We start from the raw sequence: 18,420 nt of genomic DNA on the forward strand, positions 1-18,420 counted from the left end.
GAGTCTTTATTCAATGCCAAATATTTGTAACCTTTTGAAACCTTAAATTGTCATTAAGTTTTTCCTTTTTTAAGAACACATTTTCCCTTTCAGTGTTTTGATGAAAAGAGAAGCATAATTTACAGTGGCCGTTTTAGCTTCTGTTTTTCTCCCGCAAAGTCAAATGGCAACTGCAGCGGCAACTTAGCCACGTACTTGGGCCCAATCGGGGTCACAAACAAAATGAGAATTAAAATCGAGATCGCGATCATACGGTGTCATTTCTGGTTATTTATAATTTTTGTTTTGGCTTTTTTCTAGCGTTGTTTTTTCTGTCTGGCGATTCCGTTTTTATGTTGCCATTTGCCTACATCATTATCAAGGGAATTAACCCGAATACTAAACACGGCGATGATGCCTCCCTGTGGACCAACCACAAGGAGTAGTAAATGTGAAGAATATTTGCTTTACCTATTTATGCCACCAGAATCTACATAATAATCCCTTAACAATGGATTTTGGTATTTATTGCCATTGTTATATATTCATATTTCATATATAAAATTCCGTAAATAACCTGGGAAAATTGTTTCCATTGTTTCCATTGATGCTGTCAGTCAAATAAGTGATATATTTTTGCCACTTTCCCTCTTGATGTTTCAATGACCCCAGTGTGAAAAATTGGATAAATAAATATTTGCGAAATTCCTGGGAAAAAACTCAAGTTCAAAGTTCTTGATTTGTATAAAGCAGATAGCGTTTATTGCACCTGTGAATACTATGAATAGAACAGAGTCGTCAAATGTATTTTATGCCTAAAAGCTAGGCACTTCCTTCATTATTTTTTGTTTGTTGATTTAAATATATTTGTGAAAGGCAATTAGTTCTGAGAAAAATATTGTTTTACAATAAATCATCACAATTTATGATTGAAAAATAAATTCAAAATATATTTTCCTTTTAATACCCAACTTATACAATCAATTTGCTTCTGTCTCAAAGGCAGTAATTGGATGCCCTGACAACAATGTAGTAATTATATAATTAACTCGGCTCATCTTGCATTCTCTCCTCTCTCCGGTTGCTTTCATTGAGGCATTGAGGCCTTCCCATTTCATGCCCTGAATGTGGGTCTCGATCATCCATTTATAATGATTATGCCTCGGCAACCAAATCCCACTCTGTCAGCTGGCCAGTATCAGATTACGCCTTGGGCTTTTATCGCTTTAGCCATTCAAGCCATCCACAAAACTCTAAGTTGCAACAGTTGGTTTGGTCTCGGCTTAAGTGACTTTGTGGATTGGCAACTTGTATTCGGATGCATTCTCGCCTTATTTATGCAAAGCTCTTTGTAAAATATTTCCCACCTTAAATGCAGACACTTAAAGTGTTAAACATTCGACCCAATCACATTGCCAAACGTGTTGATATGAGCGTACGTGTTAACCTTAAAAATAAATAAAGTCAAATTTGGCATGCAAATCCTTTAAAATCAAACAAAGGGAATTGCAAAGGGCGGGTTTGGGGGCGTAACAAATAAGTCAAGGCCAATAAACGTCGGCAGGCGACATGCCAGCTGACAGCCAACTCTTTGGCATCCCTCCCGGTTTGAGTCTACTACACGCAGAAATACAATACATACAACCCCATCCCCACGGCAAGTACATCACAAAACAAATTGGAAAACATAAAATCAACAGAGCTAATAGTTCACTTAGGGGCGCAGAGCCGGCGACAAAAAGTACGCGACGAACCGAACAGTGCCCTTTAAAAAGTTTTACAAGGCAATTGGAATAGTGAATACTCTTGGCAGAAAAAATATATAAATATAAAAGGTAGTTTATTGTATATTAATTTCTTTGGAATTTCATTAGAATATATTAAAAGTAATTAGTTACTTTTCTTAGATTAGGATAAACTAGACCTTCTAGATATTCTTTTTCACCTTCACTTAGGGTACTCCCAGTCTGCGGCTGTCTTCATGACAGTTGCCGGTGCTGGTTCTGCCTCTTTTGCTGTCAGGGCAAGATGGGTCTTTGGTCTCTGGTCTCTTGTCTCTGGTCGCTCGCTTGGATGACATAGTGGCACAGTTTTCCGTGAGCTCTTGGGCTGGCCGTCTGCGACCGGGAGAGCCCCCCAGTCACATTGAGCCGATTTACTATTGAAAATAAAATTTTATTAGAATTTTCCACACTTTTTGTGTCTCCTACCGAACTCTGGGGGTTTCCCTTCATTGGCTCTTCTTTGGCGGTCTTCGTCATACCGCCTTTAAATGTGCAACGCTCTGACGACTTTTGGATTTGATGTGCGCAGCTTTTTTACGACACTCAGAGACGAAATTTTTTTTTGATTTAAAACAAAAAGTGGGGAATTTTAGCCGGCACACGCAGCTGTTGCTGCTGCTGCTGCTGCTGCTGCTTCTGCTGCTAGTTTGAATAAATTTTTATTGCTTATTGGTTTTAGAAATTGCATATGGTACGGGCGGAAAATGACCGGCGGTTACAAAGCGGAAAATCATAATGACTCATAAATTCATGAGTGAAATGTACGAAAACTTTGATTTGATTTGGGCCAGGCCAAAGCGTTTTATTTATTATGACTCCGCTTTCGACACTTTCGTGGGCATTTACATGAACCGCGCTCCGTCCACGCCCAAGTTTGCCGGCTAGGTCCCAATAATCGGCCGTACGTGCGTCCCATTCTAAGCAAACAGCCGGAGTACAAGTATTATTCTGGGCCTGTGCCTTCCCGGGAGCCAGAGCCAAACAATTGCGTGTGCCTCTAGCCACAGGCGAGGTCAGAGCAGAAGCATTGGAAACTGGAAACTGGATATGCTTGGCGGTGTAATTGAGTGGTTGCAGGAACATCCTCACGATTTGCTGTCGGAATATTTAACTAAAATATATTTATACTGAATTTTGATCTTGAGTTGCGGCCACTTCAAAGATACCTATTTGATTTTCAAACAATTGAATGCTTTGAAATATTATTCCTTATATTAACAAAGATTTGTATGCTCTTTCAATATGCATTATTTTATAATTATAAATTTTTAAAAATATTATTTCAACCTCTGCTGTATATATAAAGGCGGCACCTCACGCGAGACTGAAGGGGTCGCCTCTGACATTGGCCACGCGGTGCGCTACGCGGTCCATGCTGCACGTGCTGGCGGCTTTCCGTCTGTGAACTGCATAAACGCTGCCTCATTATGTCAGGGAGCACACATAGTGAGGAACATGGAACAGCCAAGGGTGGCAGGAAAGAGAGGCGGCCCAGAATCGGCAGGAATTTCGTATGTTAATGCTACAAAATCAAATTCCTCTTGGGGGGATTGTTCAATTTGTAGAGCTGTTTGTTTTTTGCGCCTAATGATACCATTAAGTGGTCTGGGCAGATTGTGGAACAAGCTGCTCGAAGCTGGGAACAGAATGATGTAAGTGCACGCACGTATGTAGACAGCACTTGATGATTTGCAAGTCGAAAAAAAAGCCTTTTTGGATTAGGAAAATATAATTCAGGAAGCTTGTCGCAATTTGAGTAATTCTTTTTTGAGACGTGATGTTATTTGTGGTGTTTGTTTCTTTTTTTAGCTTTTGATTTCATTGGAATTTGAAATTGCTTATCAGAGTATGACTCATTCTAAGGTACAAGGAATTCCTTTCCTCTGATTTTGCTTAGAAATAAATTATTTAAAAATTTAAAAAATATTTGCAATCATTTGGGTTTGGAAGGCTACATAGTCAAGTCGGTTTTATGAATATACAATGTTTAGCTAGTTTTTCCAAGTGTTTATTCTCAATAATTAATATTTTACGACTTTTCCTATTAAGAGATACTCATAAAATGAAAGCATACTAAGTGCACAAATTAAGATACGGATCAGAGCGGTTTTTTTATATTATTATATATGTATAGTTCCATAGTTCCCATGTGGTTTGAAAAGCCAAACAATCGATGTATCATGACGATGACTAACCGATCGCCGAAATGTTTTGGGTGAACTGTCAGCCGGCTAATTGAGACGAGAAAACACTTTTACTTAATGCTCACAATTGAAAGTAATTTGCATTCCAGGCCCAAGGAAAAACAACAACAAGAAATATTGAATGCGGCGTGAAAGTCACGACTCCAAATGTTGTTTCTTGTCCGATTCTTGTTGCCTAAGTCGCGCCTGATAAATATTAATTGTCCGCTGACAATTTGAGGTCAGCGGCATAGTTTCCGAATGTAAATTGTATCTGAGCCTTGTATCTATATCTGCTGGGTAGCTGGCGCCCATTAATTGCGTTAGATTATGCACATATGGCAAGTGGAGTGGCCAGAAAAGTGGCTTGGGAACTTCTCTAAATAAATAAATAAAACAAGCTCCGGTTTATCAGCTGCCCTTGGCCACGGGCAATTACACAATATATACGTAGAAGCCAGAAGCTGAGCTCACAAATGATTTATTGGCTGTGCGATTAGGGCCTTAACGCAGCCGAGTTGACAAAAATTGTATTTATGGGATCATGATTCACATTGATCTCTGACATGCCGAACTGACACAGTGCCCCTCATAAACAAAGTACTTTTAATCTTTGGTTCTTTTGGATTCTAGGTGTGTCCCTAAGTTTTGTAAGCAAGTTTACACAGCAAAAAATATTATCTTTTGATTTCTGATATAACAAATGTTAATTATAATTTGTTATATTGTTAAAAAATCTAAGAAAATCGCGGTATTTTCAAGAGAATTTTATTTTATAATAAGTTTTAAGAATAATAAACACAGAGGCCTTTTAATTTTTTTTAAATTTGTATATGCCGAAATCTGCCATTCCTAATTACCATTATTTTTGTAATCTCTACAGCCGATCTGCCTGACTTCGATCCCATCCAGTGACGCATAGTTCGTTCCGTTGAAGTCTGCGAATTTCGTTTGGCCAAAAGAAGACCGACCGCAGAGTTGTGGGGCTTCCAGCTGAACTATCTTCTGGGTGCGGGCATTGGCTGGGTTTGGGAATCGAAATGGGATTGTGAATGAGAATGAAGGGCCTGCGGTTGGCTGGGGGACTGCAGGGGTAATTACCAAACACTGCCCCCGCCAAGTGGGCCAAAAAGCGAGCCGTGGGGACGCTATGTCGCCCGTCTGCATATAATTTCAGCAGCGGCCAAGTGTGCGACTCGTGTTACCAATATGTATATACCCGGGCCAATAATTGCGGGCGGCGCATAAAGTGTCTGGTCTGCGGTCGGTTTATTTCCACGCACAAGTGTCCGTTTGAGTGGATCTGTTTGTGGGCATAATTTGAACTGGCCACATTTGTGTATTGATTACAGATTGAAACGGAAGTTCCTCTTCAATCGAATCACTTTGAATAAATTCTGACCTTTTGTTTATCTTTTATTTCATTTCAGCACCGGCTGTGGTCAATATGCGTCTACTAATGCTGATATGGGTTATGATGAGTGCTTTAATGGCTACAGTCCTGGGTTCCTTTGAACTTATAGGACAGTCCATCAAAGGTGGGTTTATAATATATTAATAAATAAATATATTTTTTATCAAAGCAGAGTCATATTCGAATATTTATGTAAAGTAATAATTTATACATCTGAATAAATGAAATAAAAAGTCGACTTTTGGGCTCTTAAATGTTCCATTACTGCCAAGCGAAAAGTGTAGTCTAGTGTAGGGGATTTCCAACTGCAATAAAGACCACTTTACTACTTCCACCGTTTCTATAATTACCGAGTGAGACACTGACGCTTACCCTTTTGCAGATGCCCTGGCCGAGTATACGCTGACGGACATCATGAACAACAACCAATTTACGGGCATCGAGTTCGGTGAGGCGGAGGACGGTTTTCCTGCCTTTCGTTTCCTGCAGACGGCGGACGTGAAATCGCCATACCGCATGCTCTTGCCCGAGAAACTGTACGAGTTCGCCATCCTGATCACTTTCCGGCAGAGCTCGCCGAAGGGCGGCTACCTGTTCAGTGTGGTCAACCCGCTGGACACCGTTGTCCAGCTGGGTGTCCACCTGTCGCCGGTGGTGAAGAACAGCTACAACGTATCGCTGGTCTATACGCAGGCGGACCAAAGTATTGGCCGCAAGTTGGCCAGCTTCGGTGTGGCTCATGTGCCGGACAAGTGGAACTCGATCGCTCTCCAGGTGCTCAGCGACAAGGTGTCCTTCTACTATGACTGCGAGCTGCGCAATACCACGCCAGTGGTTAGGGAACCCATCGAGTTGGTCTTTGACTCTGCCTCAACGCTCTACATTGGCCAGGCGGGCTCCATTGTTGGCGGCAAGTTTGAGGTAAGTTCTGCCGGCGGCCAATTTGATTTTTACTTTGATCTTTGACTATAATTGCAAAAGGGAATAATTTTCGAAACGCCAGCGAGTACAGCGAGATGAATGTGAGTTGCTTAAGATTTTAATTGTAATTGAAGAGGCTTTTTATTATCGAAGAGGGTAGGGGGTTCAATTGTTCTATTGGGAAATCTTTTTGAGTGAAACTTCATTTTTTGACAAGGTCTCTGGTTTATTTATATAAATACCAGATTGAATATTAATCGTTCTTAGTTATTAAGTACATTTTGTTGTTGTTGTGCAATGCCTTTTAAGAAGGCCTAAGAGCTTTTCACCACTTTACCCTTTGGACTGTCTGCTAGCCACCCTTAAGTGGCGCCATTTGGCCATCTGGTGGTGGAAATTGGCAGTCACTCAGCGGCCTTGCAACCCTCTTCGCATATTTCCCACTCAACTGACTTCACTCAAACGCTGAGTTCAAACTCAATGAGCGTTTTTGAGCCATGCGGGCTTGAGTCGGAGTAAGAACATTGCGTATACGCGTCGTGGGCACTCACTCGGTACTATTCGCTCTCTGGAAATTCAGCGCTCGGCGCAATTCAGCAGCCGAATAGCCGAGTAAACCGAGGCGGCACGAGGCAGCCTGTGTTGTCTGTGGCCCGAACAGATTGCTGTGATTTGATGGGGCTCCTTGGGCGGCGAGTGCGTTTACCTTTTCAGTTGCGTTCGCGTTTCCCAGCAGTTCAGATGGCCACTCGGCCGGGTCTAAGATGAACTTCTCGTTGCCGCCGTGCTGTCGGTCCACGTCTAGGCACTCTGCCTCGTCCTCGTCCTGGTCTTCGTCTTCGTCCTGCTCGTCTTCGTCCTGCTGCCTTCCGGACGTCGTGAGTGGCACTACAACGCATACGACGGCTACTACAGCAGCAGCGAAAACAACTGCAAATGAAGCCCTTGTGCTGGCTTAGCCGCAAAAAATGAAAGTGATTTATTTGGCCGAATGAAATATGCTCGCCTAAGTGAACCTAAGTGACTGGCCCGGAATCGAGTCAATTAAAATTCAATTATGCGACCAAAGATGAAGGAGAGGCCGCGCAAGCGTTTGAAAATTCGATCGCTGAACTCCTGAACTCCAAACCGTAAACCAAAGCTGCCGCACAAGTGTTCCCCCCCCCGAGAAATATATGAATATCCTGGCAATCGATCATATCAGTAAAGAACGCACATATCGCGAATGGGAAACAGTCCCAAAGGATATCAACGCCAGATATCAGACTAGCAATTACCGTTACCCTTGTTATACCAGTTGCAATTGTTATATCGCGTCGTCTTCGTCATCGTTGTTTTCGCGAGAAATTCGTTAGGAACTCAGTTCTGAAGTGGAGGAGAAGGCAAACTAAACCCAAGCACATTCACTGTCCAACTCCCACCAGACAAAAACATAAAAAAACACACAAAAAAATCTGCACTCTGCGAGCTTGTTCGAATGGAAATCAATCAATTGCACAATGCCAAAGTGCATGTGGTGTGAAAAAGTAAATTAATTGCACAGCACGACGTCAAAGCTAAGAAACACACCGAACGGTTGGCGCGGTTAAAACGATAAATAAAAAATTAAATTAAATAGCGAAAAGTACAATAAAGAGAAAAACCGAAAGCACCATAACATGTGCTGTCATTTGTAATTACAAATGAGCCCGAATAAATCGAATCCATAATTCACAATTACAATAAATTTTAAAAGCAAAACTCATACCTATAAATAAAGCAAAGTATTTGCAATTAAATTATCTGTGATTTTTGTCAACATATTCAATATTTTTGCCCCGCGTGCGTGCATAAACCCAGTTTAACCCTTAAACGTATTACATTGCATATCCCGCATATCGCAAATCCCATAATTTAAAGTGACTGACTAGTGAGATCCCAGTGCGTTCGTTGTTCGTTGGCTTGAAGGTAAATATGGCCGGATGGCATAAGGGCCCCTCGTCGCACACAAATGGTTTGGAATGTCGCCCATCAAATTGAACACGGTTCGCGCATAAATTATGACACGCTGGATGGTCCGGGTCAAAGCCCCAAGTCCTGGCTATATGACCAGGATATAGAGGGCCCCATTTGGATTGGCTGGCGCGCCTAAATCAATGGCAAACTCATTAAAGCGCCAGCGAAAACTGTTTTCGCCCGACGCGTCACTAACCACAGACAGAGCTGGCTTTTTCCTCATATCCCAGCTCCCAGCTCCGAGCTCCCATTACCCATTTCCCACTCGTCACAGGCCTTCCACTTTCCATTTGCCCAACTTCCCACCCATTGCTCCTGCATATGCATATTAAAGCAGCACAGGGCGTATGCGTAATATGTATACATTTATAATACTGTGGGCTGGCCGCCCGCCTTTTGTCTTTGCCTTCGCTCGTTCGCTCGGCGTTCGGCATTCGGCGTTCCGCGTTCTTCGCATATGGCCGAAAGGCAAAGGAAAATACGTTTTATTTATTAAATAAAAACGCTGGCAAGCGATGGCTGCCGCGGTCTGGATTTTAATGGGCGTCGGGAGTTGGCTCAAACAAAAGGGCCCAGCACGGCCTCGTGAGCATAAAGCGAAAGTTAACCCTTTAAAGGACTAGACGACCGACTGAAAAGTATGGCGGCTTAAACTTTAAAGTCCTTGGCCATTTCAGCAGCATTTAATTGCATATGATGATCTCTCTGAGTGCAGCCTGCACAAAATTTCAATTACAAAACAAACTTTCCTCTGCTGTTCTCTCGGCCTAAGTGATCATAAATATTCATGGACCGCCATCTCTGGGCCTGGTTATGTGTGTGTGTACTAAGCTAATATGCATTAAAATATACCAGTCTGATTGCTTTGTTTTTGCTGTTTGCAGCGTTGACTTACAACATCCCTCATAATATGTAATTTTGATTCGTAAATTTATCAATTTATCTTAATAATGCAATATTACAGGCCATTATGCCGACACAATTTTGAAATTCAATTTGTAATGTTTATTTACATATCAGGGCCAACTCCCACTCGATTGTGTTGGAAATTAGTTTTCGACTAAACACTCACTCATGTCCTGGCCATCAAAAGCATACGTTGGCTCGCATGAAATTGACCAGTTTATATTGTTTTGTTAGTTCATAGTTGGTCAATATGCTGCATGTAGCCAAAAAAACACATACAAAAGTGTTTGGTTTAAAAAATAATTGCTTTGCTGTTTTCATTGAAAATATAGTTATATTTTGTTATTGTTTCTGGCATTCTTAACTAGGCCAAGTTCTTGGATTTAAGGCAAATGTTGCTAAAATGGATTAAGGGAGAGTTGTAGAATTTTATATTGAAATTTAAAGAAAATCATGAACAAGAATGCTAAAATGATTTTTAATATAATTGTACTTTGCCTTTGGTTTTTTTTTATTTACTAACAGAATAAATATAATTATATTCACTCATTCAAAACAAAAATTTTATTTTTACTAAATCTAATCTTAAAACAAGTCTTAATATTTCTTAGGGCCTTATGAATTGACTTCCGAATTTTCTAATAAATAAATTATATGCGAATTCATTGACTTTGATTACTTTTCCATCATTTTTACGACATTAGATCCCTTTTTCAGTACTCATTTACCGCATTTATTTCTGCTTGAAGAACGTCCATGAGCTTTTTACCCAAACAACCCGAACACATGTATGGTACCTTTTGTATTTATTCCCATAAATGGATTTTTTATTACGTCTAGAGCTGCAGGTCGTTAAAGTCGTACATATTCGGTGCCTATTTTATGAACGTTGGTGGGTCTAGTGGGCTGCTGAGGCTCTGGCAGCCACATAAAACCCTTACAAAAATGCGAACTGAACGGAAATGTCTTTGATGGCTTTAGAGTATGGAGTAGGAGTAGGAGGGTATAACGACAAACTATGATTATTTTGTAATTTTATGGCTACCCCAAGGCGAGAGGCGAGAGGCGGAAATCCATACCAACCAATGGGGCGTCACCAATAAACATAAATTATGCAAATTTTTGACTTTAATTATACGAGCTGATAGCAACGCCCCACATTCCATTCCATTCCATTCCCAAAACCCATATCCCTTATCCGTGTGCGCCCGATTATTTGGGTTGTTATTAATTAAGCTGAGACTTCATGAGCGCGTTTTAATCATTGGGAACACGCGTCCCCGTTCCCACCGTAGCGTAGCCCCTATATGGTGTCCTGTGTGCGGGGATAACATGGGTTGTGGTAGGAGCTGGGGGACACGGAGGAGGAGCTGTCAGACCGTTTCTGCTTATCGATCAAACGCTCACAGAAGTCACAGAAGCCTGAGGTTACACATTAGACATTTCTTCCAGTGACGTTTTGTTTTGTTCCGCCTTCATATTAAGGATACATGTGTGACACATTCCCCCATCCCGACCTTGTCACTGATAACTGCACACAAAGGCCCAAAGAAAATGGGAAGTTTGTGCGGAAAACGGTGCTTATTAAAAATTACATGTCAAACGGAAAACCAGCACAGGAAACCCCAAAGACACTAAGAAAAGAAATAGGAGAGAAAAAATTTGATTCATTTTACATAAAAACATATTCTCAAATTATTTAGAAAATAATTTTTGTATGCTTTTTATCCTTGTTAACATAACTTCCAAATTATATAACTTATTCATAATATAAGAATTTAAATTATTTAATATTTTCATTTTTATTCTCTGTGCACACACACTTACGAGATGAGTTGGCATAAACCTTTTGGTTTTTGGGCGTTGGAGAAGAAGAACCCTTTTTAAATATGTCGCCCCATTATCTTCATTAGGCGCTAATGTCCGAAAAAGGTTTTTCCCCCAACTACTATGTATATTCTCCCCCCTTTTGAAACTTTCTTTTTCCCCTGGCTGGATTTAACTTTTTGGCTACCATGACAACTTCAAAAGTCGTTACTCATTTCTGTGTACTTAATTTGGTAAAAGATATGAAATTTCCTTCTTATCGCACTCCACTGTCCTTTTTTGTGCGCTCTCTTTTTTTTCGTCCTGTTTAAGGAGCAGCAGTAGCATCAGCAAGCTTGCCCCTTTTCATTAAAAGTAGGACTGAGGACCAAAGGAGATGGTAATTTCATTAGAAAACTTGAACCGCGCGTCAAACTTTAAGCTTAAACTCGGCTTGTGTGCCTGCAGTCGCAGAATTTTAATGCCGCGTGAAGAATGCCAAGTTAACAGGAGGCAGGACGCAGGACGCAGGAGGTGAATGGTGGGACTCCGAGGTGTGGGCCAGTCGCTTGACTTGGCATAAAAAAAGTTTCTTTTTGGCTTCCACTTCCACTTTTGGGAGGCACACAAAAAGTTTGTGTTACGCCGCCGCCGCCGCCGACTCGTTGACTCAATAACTGGTTGGTTTTTGGACCCCCCTTTTCCCCTGAAGATGGCCCGAAGGCGGGCCTGAATAGAGGGCGTGTTGCCAGTATTTTTGGAGGCGAGGGCGTGGCCGGGTGTTAAAGACTTAAGGTGAGCGCATGGACGCTGCTGCTGCTGCTGCTGCTGCTCCTGGTGGCTCCAGACTGACACGATTATCGTAATTATGCGCTGGCTGTAGCAGTAGCATACTTTTGTGAGCCAACTCTTAGCCCCGTAATAAGTTGTTGTTGTGTGGGTGTATCTCTCTGAGAGGGTGTGAGTGCGAGTGTGTGCGTTGGCCCAACTTTTGCCGCAATTATGTAGGTTGGCAAAAGTTGCTGCTCGCTTTTTATTTTTATTTTTATTTTACTTTCATTTTTTTCGGGGGTGCACTGGCTCAAGGACACGCTCATAACCCGCTGCGAAACATTCGGCTTATGCCTTTATGCGGTTGCCAAAAAAAAAAAATAAAGAAAATCCTGGAAAGTGAAGAGGTCCTGAAGCAAGACATCTTGCGAACATGTGACCAATTTTCAGAGCTGCCTTCATTCCATGCCTTTTTGACGTTGCTATAATTCAATATTTTTTCCAAATAAACTTGTTGGCAGCTTAACTTTTCGTAAAGTTTACTTCAAGTGCTACCCCCTGACATTTGGGATTAAAAAGGGTTTTAACTTTGAAATTAAATTGGTTGTGTACAAAAATAAATAAAAGAATTGTAATTGAAAAGGAAACAAAATTTAACAAATAATTCCAAAACTATTTAAACTTTGGTTATTAATGAAAGATTTTTTATATTTTTTTGTGTTAAAAAGGTAAAGCCTGCTTTCCATTTCTACAGGGTGTCAACAAGCCCTTTCCACACTTGCGGCCATATTTTTCAGCCGCCACCCTTGGCGCCGCAAATCAGTGAGAAAATGCTGACAAGCGACGGGTGGAAGGCGAAGAAAAAAAAAAAAGAAAAAACGGGAAGCAGAATTAAATAAAACGTATTACATTTGTAGCGTTTACAGGAAGTGAGCGTGAGGGTCGGGGGTCCTTGGTCGAGTGCCTGTTAAGGGGCGTGTGTTTATGTTTATGTGTGTGTATGTGTGTGTGCGTGAGAGCGAGCTCCTTACGCTACATGTGTGAGTGCTTGTGGCATGTGTACAAAAACGCTTTGTGGCGGTGGAAAGCACCTTCCGTCCTCCGGGCAAACATCTTGCGCCAAGGCACTATGGGGAATTTGGCCATTTTTATGGTATTAATTAATAACTTTTAAACTAAGTAATATATTTCGAAACGGTTTTTTTTATTATAATTATGGACTCCATAAGAAATGATTTTTGGAAAAATGGGCGTGGTTCCGCCCTCGCTTGACGATTTTTTTATTTTTATATATATTTTTTTAAGTGTATAAGGTGAATTTTTTTTTTTTTTACTAATATATTTTATAAACATAATAAAAAAAAATACATTGTCTTAATTTTCAAGCTCTTCGTCAGATATAAAATAAAAAACGTAATTTTCATATTCAATTTCTTCATAAAAGAGGTCCAGGCCTCCAAATTCGCTAATAACTTCCATTTGGCACTTACATTAATGCAAAAAAATTAGCTTTTGCCTTTTAAACAGGTAAAATGATTTGACACATTAATATTTATATGTAATTAACTTGAAAAATGGTTTTTTCTTGGTAAAATTTGCTCGAAAAGACCTGCAAAAAAAATTAAATTACGCAGATTGTGCGGATTTGTGCACATTGAGACAAATTGCCTTTTATTTAGAATGAATGCCTCTACAACATATATCGGACGTACAGCAATACAAAGACATATATTTTTTATAGGTCTCTTTAAAGTTAAATATTTTCTCAAAAAAATTTCCTTAGAGGAACACTTAGAAAAATCGCAATATATCAGTAAGACACGCACAGATCAATGTATTAGTACACACAACACATAATAATTACCAATACTATTGGTCTCCATCAAAACTTTAATCAAAAATTGGTTCTACTTTTTAGTTTTTCAATTTCAAAGTAACCGAATAAAAAATAGCTATTTTCAATCACGTGCATTTTGGCTACAACAGCCGACTTTAACAGTGGATAGGCTTAACAGTGCACTGTTAATTAACATTTCTGGTACTACATTTTATAGAGCCATATATTTTTAATATGTTTACATAAAAAAAACTCAAATATTTAAAGTTTGATAAAATGACTAAATACCACGGAAATGGCAAAATTCCCCATAGTGCAAGGCAAGGAGGGGAGTTCGCAAGGTTAATACTTGGCCACAAAAGCCATTAGGCATCAGCATCACAGCCAGCAATATCCCTAAGCCAAAGTCCAGCCGGGTCAAATACACTTGCCGACATCTCAATAATCAGAGATGTGAAAGATATGGCTAGTTGTACCTAGGACTAGGTACCTATTGTCCACTTACAGTTTGGAGAAGGAAGTCAGCGCCGGAAGTTAACTTATTGTCTAATTTTAGGTGTCAGTTAAAGTGAGAAAATTTTATTAACAAGCTTGATTTTATCGTACATATGTTTTCAACTTGAAGCCCTTAAGGTGAATTTCATTTAACGAGAACTCCTGCTTTTGCAATTTACAAGTTCAATACACAAATGCCCGCGACATGTCTGATTTATGGAACCCATGTTACCTTTAACAGCCACCATAATAGGTTTAAAAATATAAATTGTACCCCAACTATAGTACCTTTCCCAGCACTGTGACAAGCGAAAACGAACCAAAACCAAAATCCAAACCATTTGTGTGACGGTGGCAAAGCAATATACCCACCCTCAGCTAATTAATATTTCAATTTATGCATTTTCTTTCAGGCAATTCGATTCGTCGCCGGGTTTTTCGTTTGTTCGTTCGTTCGCGTTGATTTCGTAGTGGCATAAGTGTTGTATATCGAATCGGTGTCGGTGTCGGGACGTGTAAATATCGTACAAAATGGCAATGGTTATATCGACGCGTGCCAAGCTCGTGATTACCGCGCTGATTCTATTCTTCCTGCTCGGCATCGTCCTTGTGACGGGCTCCACGAAGGGATGGTTCAATCCCAACCGCTACAATGGCGAGCGGGTGGCAGCTAGGATTCAGGTAACTAACCCCAACTAGAAAACCCCCCATAACCTCGAACCGCAACAAGTTTTTTGGGTTGCGTTTAAACTGAATGGCATTTCAGACTAATTAAAAAGAACTAGCCAATTAATTATAATCATAATCAACACGTGTCTGGCGGCGCTTTTGACTTCTTTTCCGACCCGCCAACGCCGCCAAGTATTTGAACATTACGAACTGTGTAATGGGAGTGTGTGTAATGTGTAATGCTAAATGCTTGACATCCTGCCGGCCTGCCCCTTTAAATACAAACAAATGTCACCGCAGCGAGGCGAATTCCAGGGCTGGGATTGCTTTTGCTCCGCCAGTGACCAGGATGGGTGAGGAGGGTCACTTGATGGGTCGGGGATACGGCCGTATCGCAGCTTATGCGAGTCCAGCACGCACCCACCAAACATACACACACCGAGAACTAACAGCCAGCACCCACAACAAGTTAGGAAAACTTTTAAACACAAACTGGCAAACATCCTCGCAGTCACAGCGAGCGGAGAGCAAATAAAGCATGCGAGGATGTACACAGGAAATAAAATAAAATAGTTTCGCAACGAAATAGTTATTTGATGTGCCCTAGAAAAGTTTATTTGCAAGCTTTGGATATAGATTTTTCTAAAATTTGTTAAAAAATAAGTTTTCAAACCCAAAAATATTTTATTGTATTGATTTACACATGGTTTTGCCACACCATTTGATTTCTTACTGTGGATATATTCCTGCACTACACGAAAACAAATAAAGTTTATTGTGACAAATGTTTCATGACAACAGCACATTTCGCTCTGGCCGAGCACACCTGCCTCCCGTTACCTGTGTCGACCCCCAGGTGAGGAGAGACCTCTGCTGTTGTTTGCGGAGCGTATAAATAAAAAGCCATTGCAATTATTAGAGCACATTATAAGTATTTTGTTGCCGACGCTCGGTCACAAGATAAATTGATAAACCTGACACGGGTCCGCTCACCTGTCCCGTAACGAGCTGGGGTTAAGTTTTGTTGCTTTTTTGTTATTGTCCAACATGGCGTATACGCAATGCGAGTTTTTGCGACTCTTTTGCGGAATCCATTCGGTGAATGGGTGGAGTGTTTTGTTGTCTAAAATGCTAGATGATATTCTATCAAAGTGCTTTTCTCTCCTTTCATCGCTTTAATGGGCTTTGGTTGTTTACTCACCTCTTTTTGAGAGCCAAAAGAATGTTAAAAAGTATTATTTTCCTTTTGTGACCAGTGAAAGTATGTTAATTTGAAACGTAGTTTAAATAATTAAAGGTATAATTAAATAATTTAAGAGTTTTATAATTTTGGATATAAAACTCAAACTTTAAACAGAAAAATAAATTTAAAAAAATATTTATTAGTATTATTTTTGAAATTATCAAAATATATCTAATATATTTATAAAATTGTATCACAAACTTATATCTTTCTTTCTCTGAAACATAGAAATATATTTAAATTATAGACTGCTTAGTTACAAGTTCATTTCCCTGGAAAGTTGTACAAGTTCGTTATAATTTAAACAAATAATGGTCCCTTCAAAAAGTCCCAACAGAAAAAAAAAGAGCAAAGGGCTCCTCCTGTTCCCCTGTTAATACAATCGCTTCTTTCGTGTCAAACGCTTCTCCTCCGTTGTTTCCGCCCCGAAGGACCTGCCCCAAAGGACCTACCAATCGGGGCCCCACAATACGAGCAAACTTCGACTAATACCTGCATAATTGTTGTGCTAATTTTGTCAGCACGCCCAGTTAATGTTTCTATTGACACCCGCAGGATGGCGAAGGCGATGGCGGCGTTGGGAGGTGCGTGGTGTCAGGCGGGCAGGCCCTGTGCCGGGCTGGGCTGGGTTGGGCCGGTCTGGGATGTCCTTCCCCATAGTTGCACTGCTTTGACATTATTTACGCTTACTTATGGGTTTGGCTCGCTCTCACCTGCCTTGCCCCCCGTGCGGACTCTGAAAACAGTGATTAAACTAATTTTATGCAGCAGCGAAACGGGACGAGGGCGACAACAAGGATACAGGCAGTAGGAAGGCGTAAAGAGTGAGAAAAGCAAATGGCGAAGGGGCGAGGCAATAAAAAACCATTTAAAACATTCAAAGTGTCGCATGAGAACGGGCGAAGTGAATGTCGACAAGCGTTAACGGGCTGACTTCGATATGGAAACTTAGTCCCAGCACCTAGCTCTATTTTTCCATTTATTTCCATTTAAGTGCAGAGGGAAAAATTTAGTGAAATTAGATATATTATATAAGATTTATATTAGGGAAAAAGAAAATACAGAATTAATTTCTTCAATCCAAGACAATTTTGCTGAAATATAAATAAACGAAGGAAGAAACTTTACTTTAAAGGTCATAAAATGTATATATTTTTCTAAAATATAATATTCCCTAATTTCTCTCAGTGCCCTGGAAAATGTATGTGGTGAACGGGAAAAGAAAAACGAGCCCAACAACCAAAAGAAACAAAGTTTAGTAATAAAAATCTAAAAACGAGAGAACCAACGAGCGTGGGGTGAAGTCGCTCTGTTAATAAAGCCGTTTCTGCATGGGCTGTATCACCTGTCTCACCTGGCACCTCCCATCGCCACCGCCCGCTCTGAAACAGGCAATGGGTTCATTAGCAGTGGCTTACATTACAAAACCTCCTCCGCTCCGTGGTTGTTGCCGCTATTTTCCTAGTTTCCTTGGCGCTGTTAATTACAATCCTGTAAGGAGGCGGGTGAAAAAGAGGGGAAACCGGTTAGTCGGCAAGGAAAGAAAGGAGAGCGCGACTATCGAACAATTGGAAATTTATAAAAATTACAGGTAGATTGACAGGCAATTTGTCCTTGCCTAATACTCGGTGGTTATCCACCGCCAGAGGCAGTTGGCTTATTGACTGATTCCCCCGAAACTTCCGCGGTCGCGATGTGTGGCTTGTCAGGAAGGTCTATTAGGTTTCATTAGCGCCTAATTACCCCAAAAGCGAAATTAGTCGAAAAGCCAATTATAGTTAATGCATTTAGCGATTCGTTGAGTCGTCGAAAGTCGTTTGGACATTTATGAGCTGCCAAGCATTGTGTGTTACCGCCTGTCTGTCTGTCGTTGGATCTCATTTATTTGCTGCGCAATTCCAATTAATAAAAGGGGCTGCCAAAGGGACAGCCCGCACTTACTACGAATCGACATTCCTGGTAGAATGGAGTAGAAACAAAGTAGCCAGCCATTAGCATTAACTCACTACCCACACCAGGCAGCAACGTCTCGATTGAGCAATAAAAAACTACCGGAAAAGCATTCCCTTAGATTTTCCCACTCGTGTGTGTGTGTGTGTGAGTGCATTCGTGGCTGGCAATAAATAATGAAAATATCCGAGTGCCTCAGAAGCAGCAGCAGCAATAGCAGCAAAGTTTTCCAGCTAACCCACAAACAAAATACTGTGTAAAGTGCAAGGAAACGAATTCTAGTTTCCTAGCAAATAAGCCCCAAGTTCGTTAAATAATTTCCCAAATTAAATTCCCCAAGTACTCAACTATCTTTAATTTCTTAAAGGCAGTTCCTAAATGCTTGGAATTCCACACAAGTAAATGGTCTGAAATCTCACACAAAATAAAGAGACTCCGAGCTCAGGACGATTCCCATATTCATGAGT

The 18,420-nt window shown here is 40.6% G+C and overlaps 1 protein-coding gene across 8 annotated transcripts in view; it reads left to right on the top strand.

Annotated features, from left to right (window-relative positions):
• Nucleotides 1-18,420, top strand: part of Mp (collagen XV/XVIII-type protein multiplexin) — a 59,505-nt gene that overhangs the window by 8,811 nt on the left and 32,274 nt on the right. For 5 of the 8 annotated variants that reach the window (XM_070286047.1, XM_017165822.3, XM_070286049.1 and 2 more), the window contains exons 3-4: nt 5,377-5,484; nt 5,743-6,281. In XM_070286047.1, coding sequence (XP_070142148.1) covers nt 5,394-5,484; nt 5,743-6,281 — 630 coding nt within the window. In that variant the 5' untranslated portion in view covers nt 5,377-5,393. Of the gene's footprint in view, nt 1-5,376; nt 5,485-5,742; nt 6,282-7,987; nt 8,229-14,504; nt 14,773-18,420 lie in introns of those variants that run through there. The other 3 variants (XM_070286051.1, XM_070286052.1, XM_070286053.1) reach the window with 3 other exon arrangements.

Source organism: Drosophila kikkawai, chromosome 3L (genome assembly GCF_030179895.1).
Source record: "Drosophila kikkawai strain 14028-0561.14 chromosome 3L, DkikHiC1v2, whole genome shotgun sequence".
NCBI lineage: Eukaryota > Metazoa > Arthropoda > Insecta > Diptera > Drosophilidae > Drosophila > Drosophila kikkawai.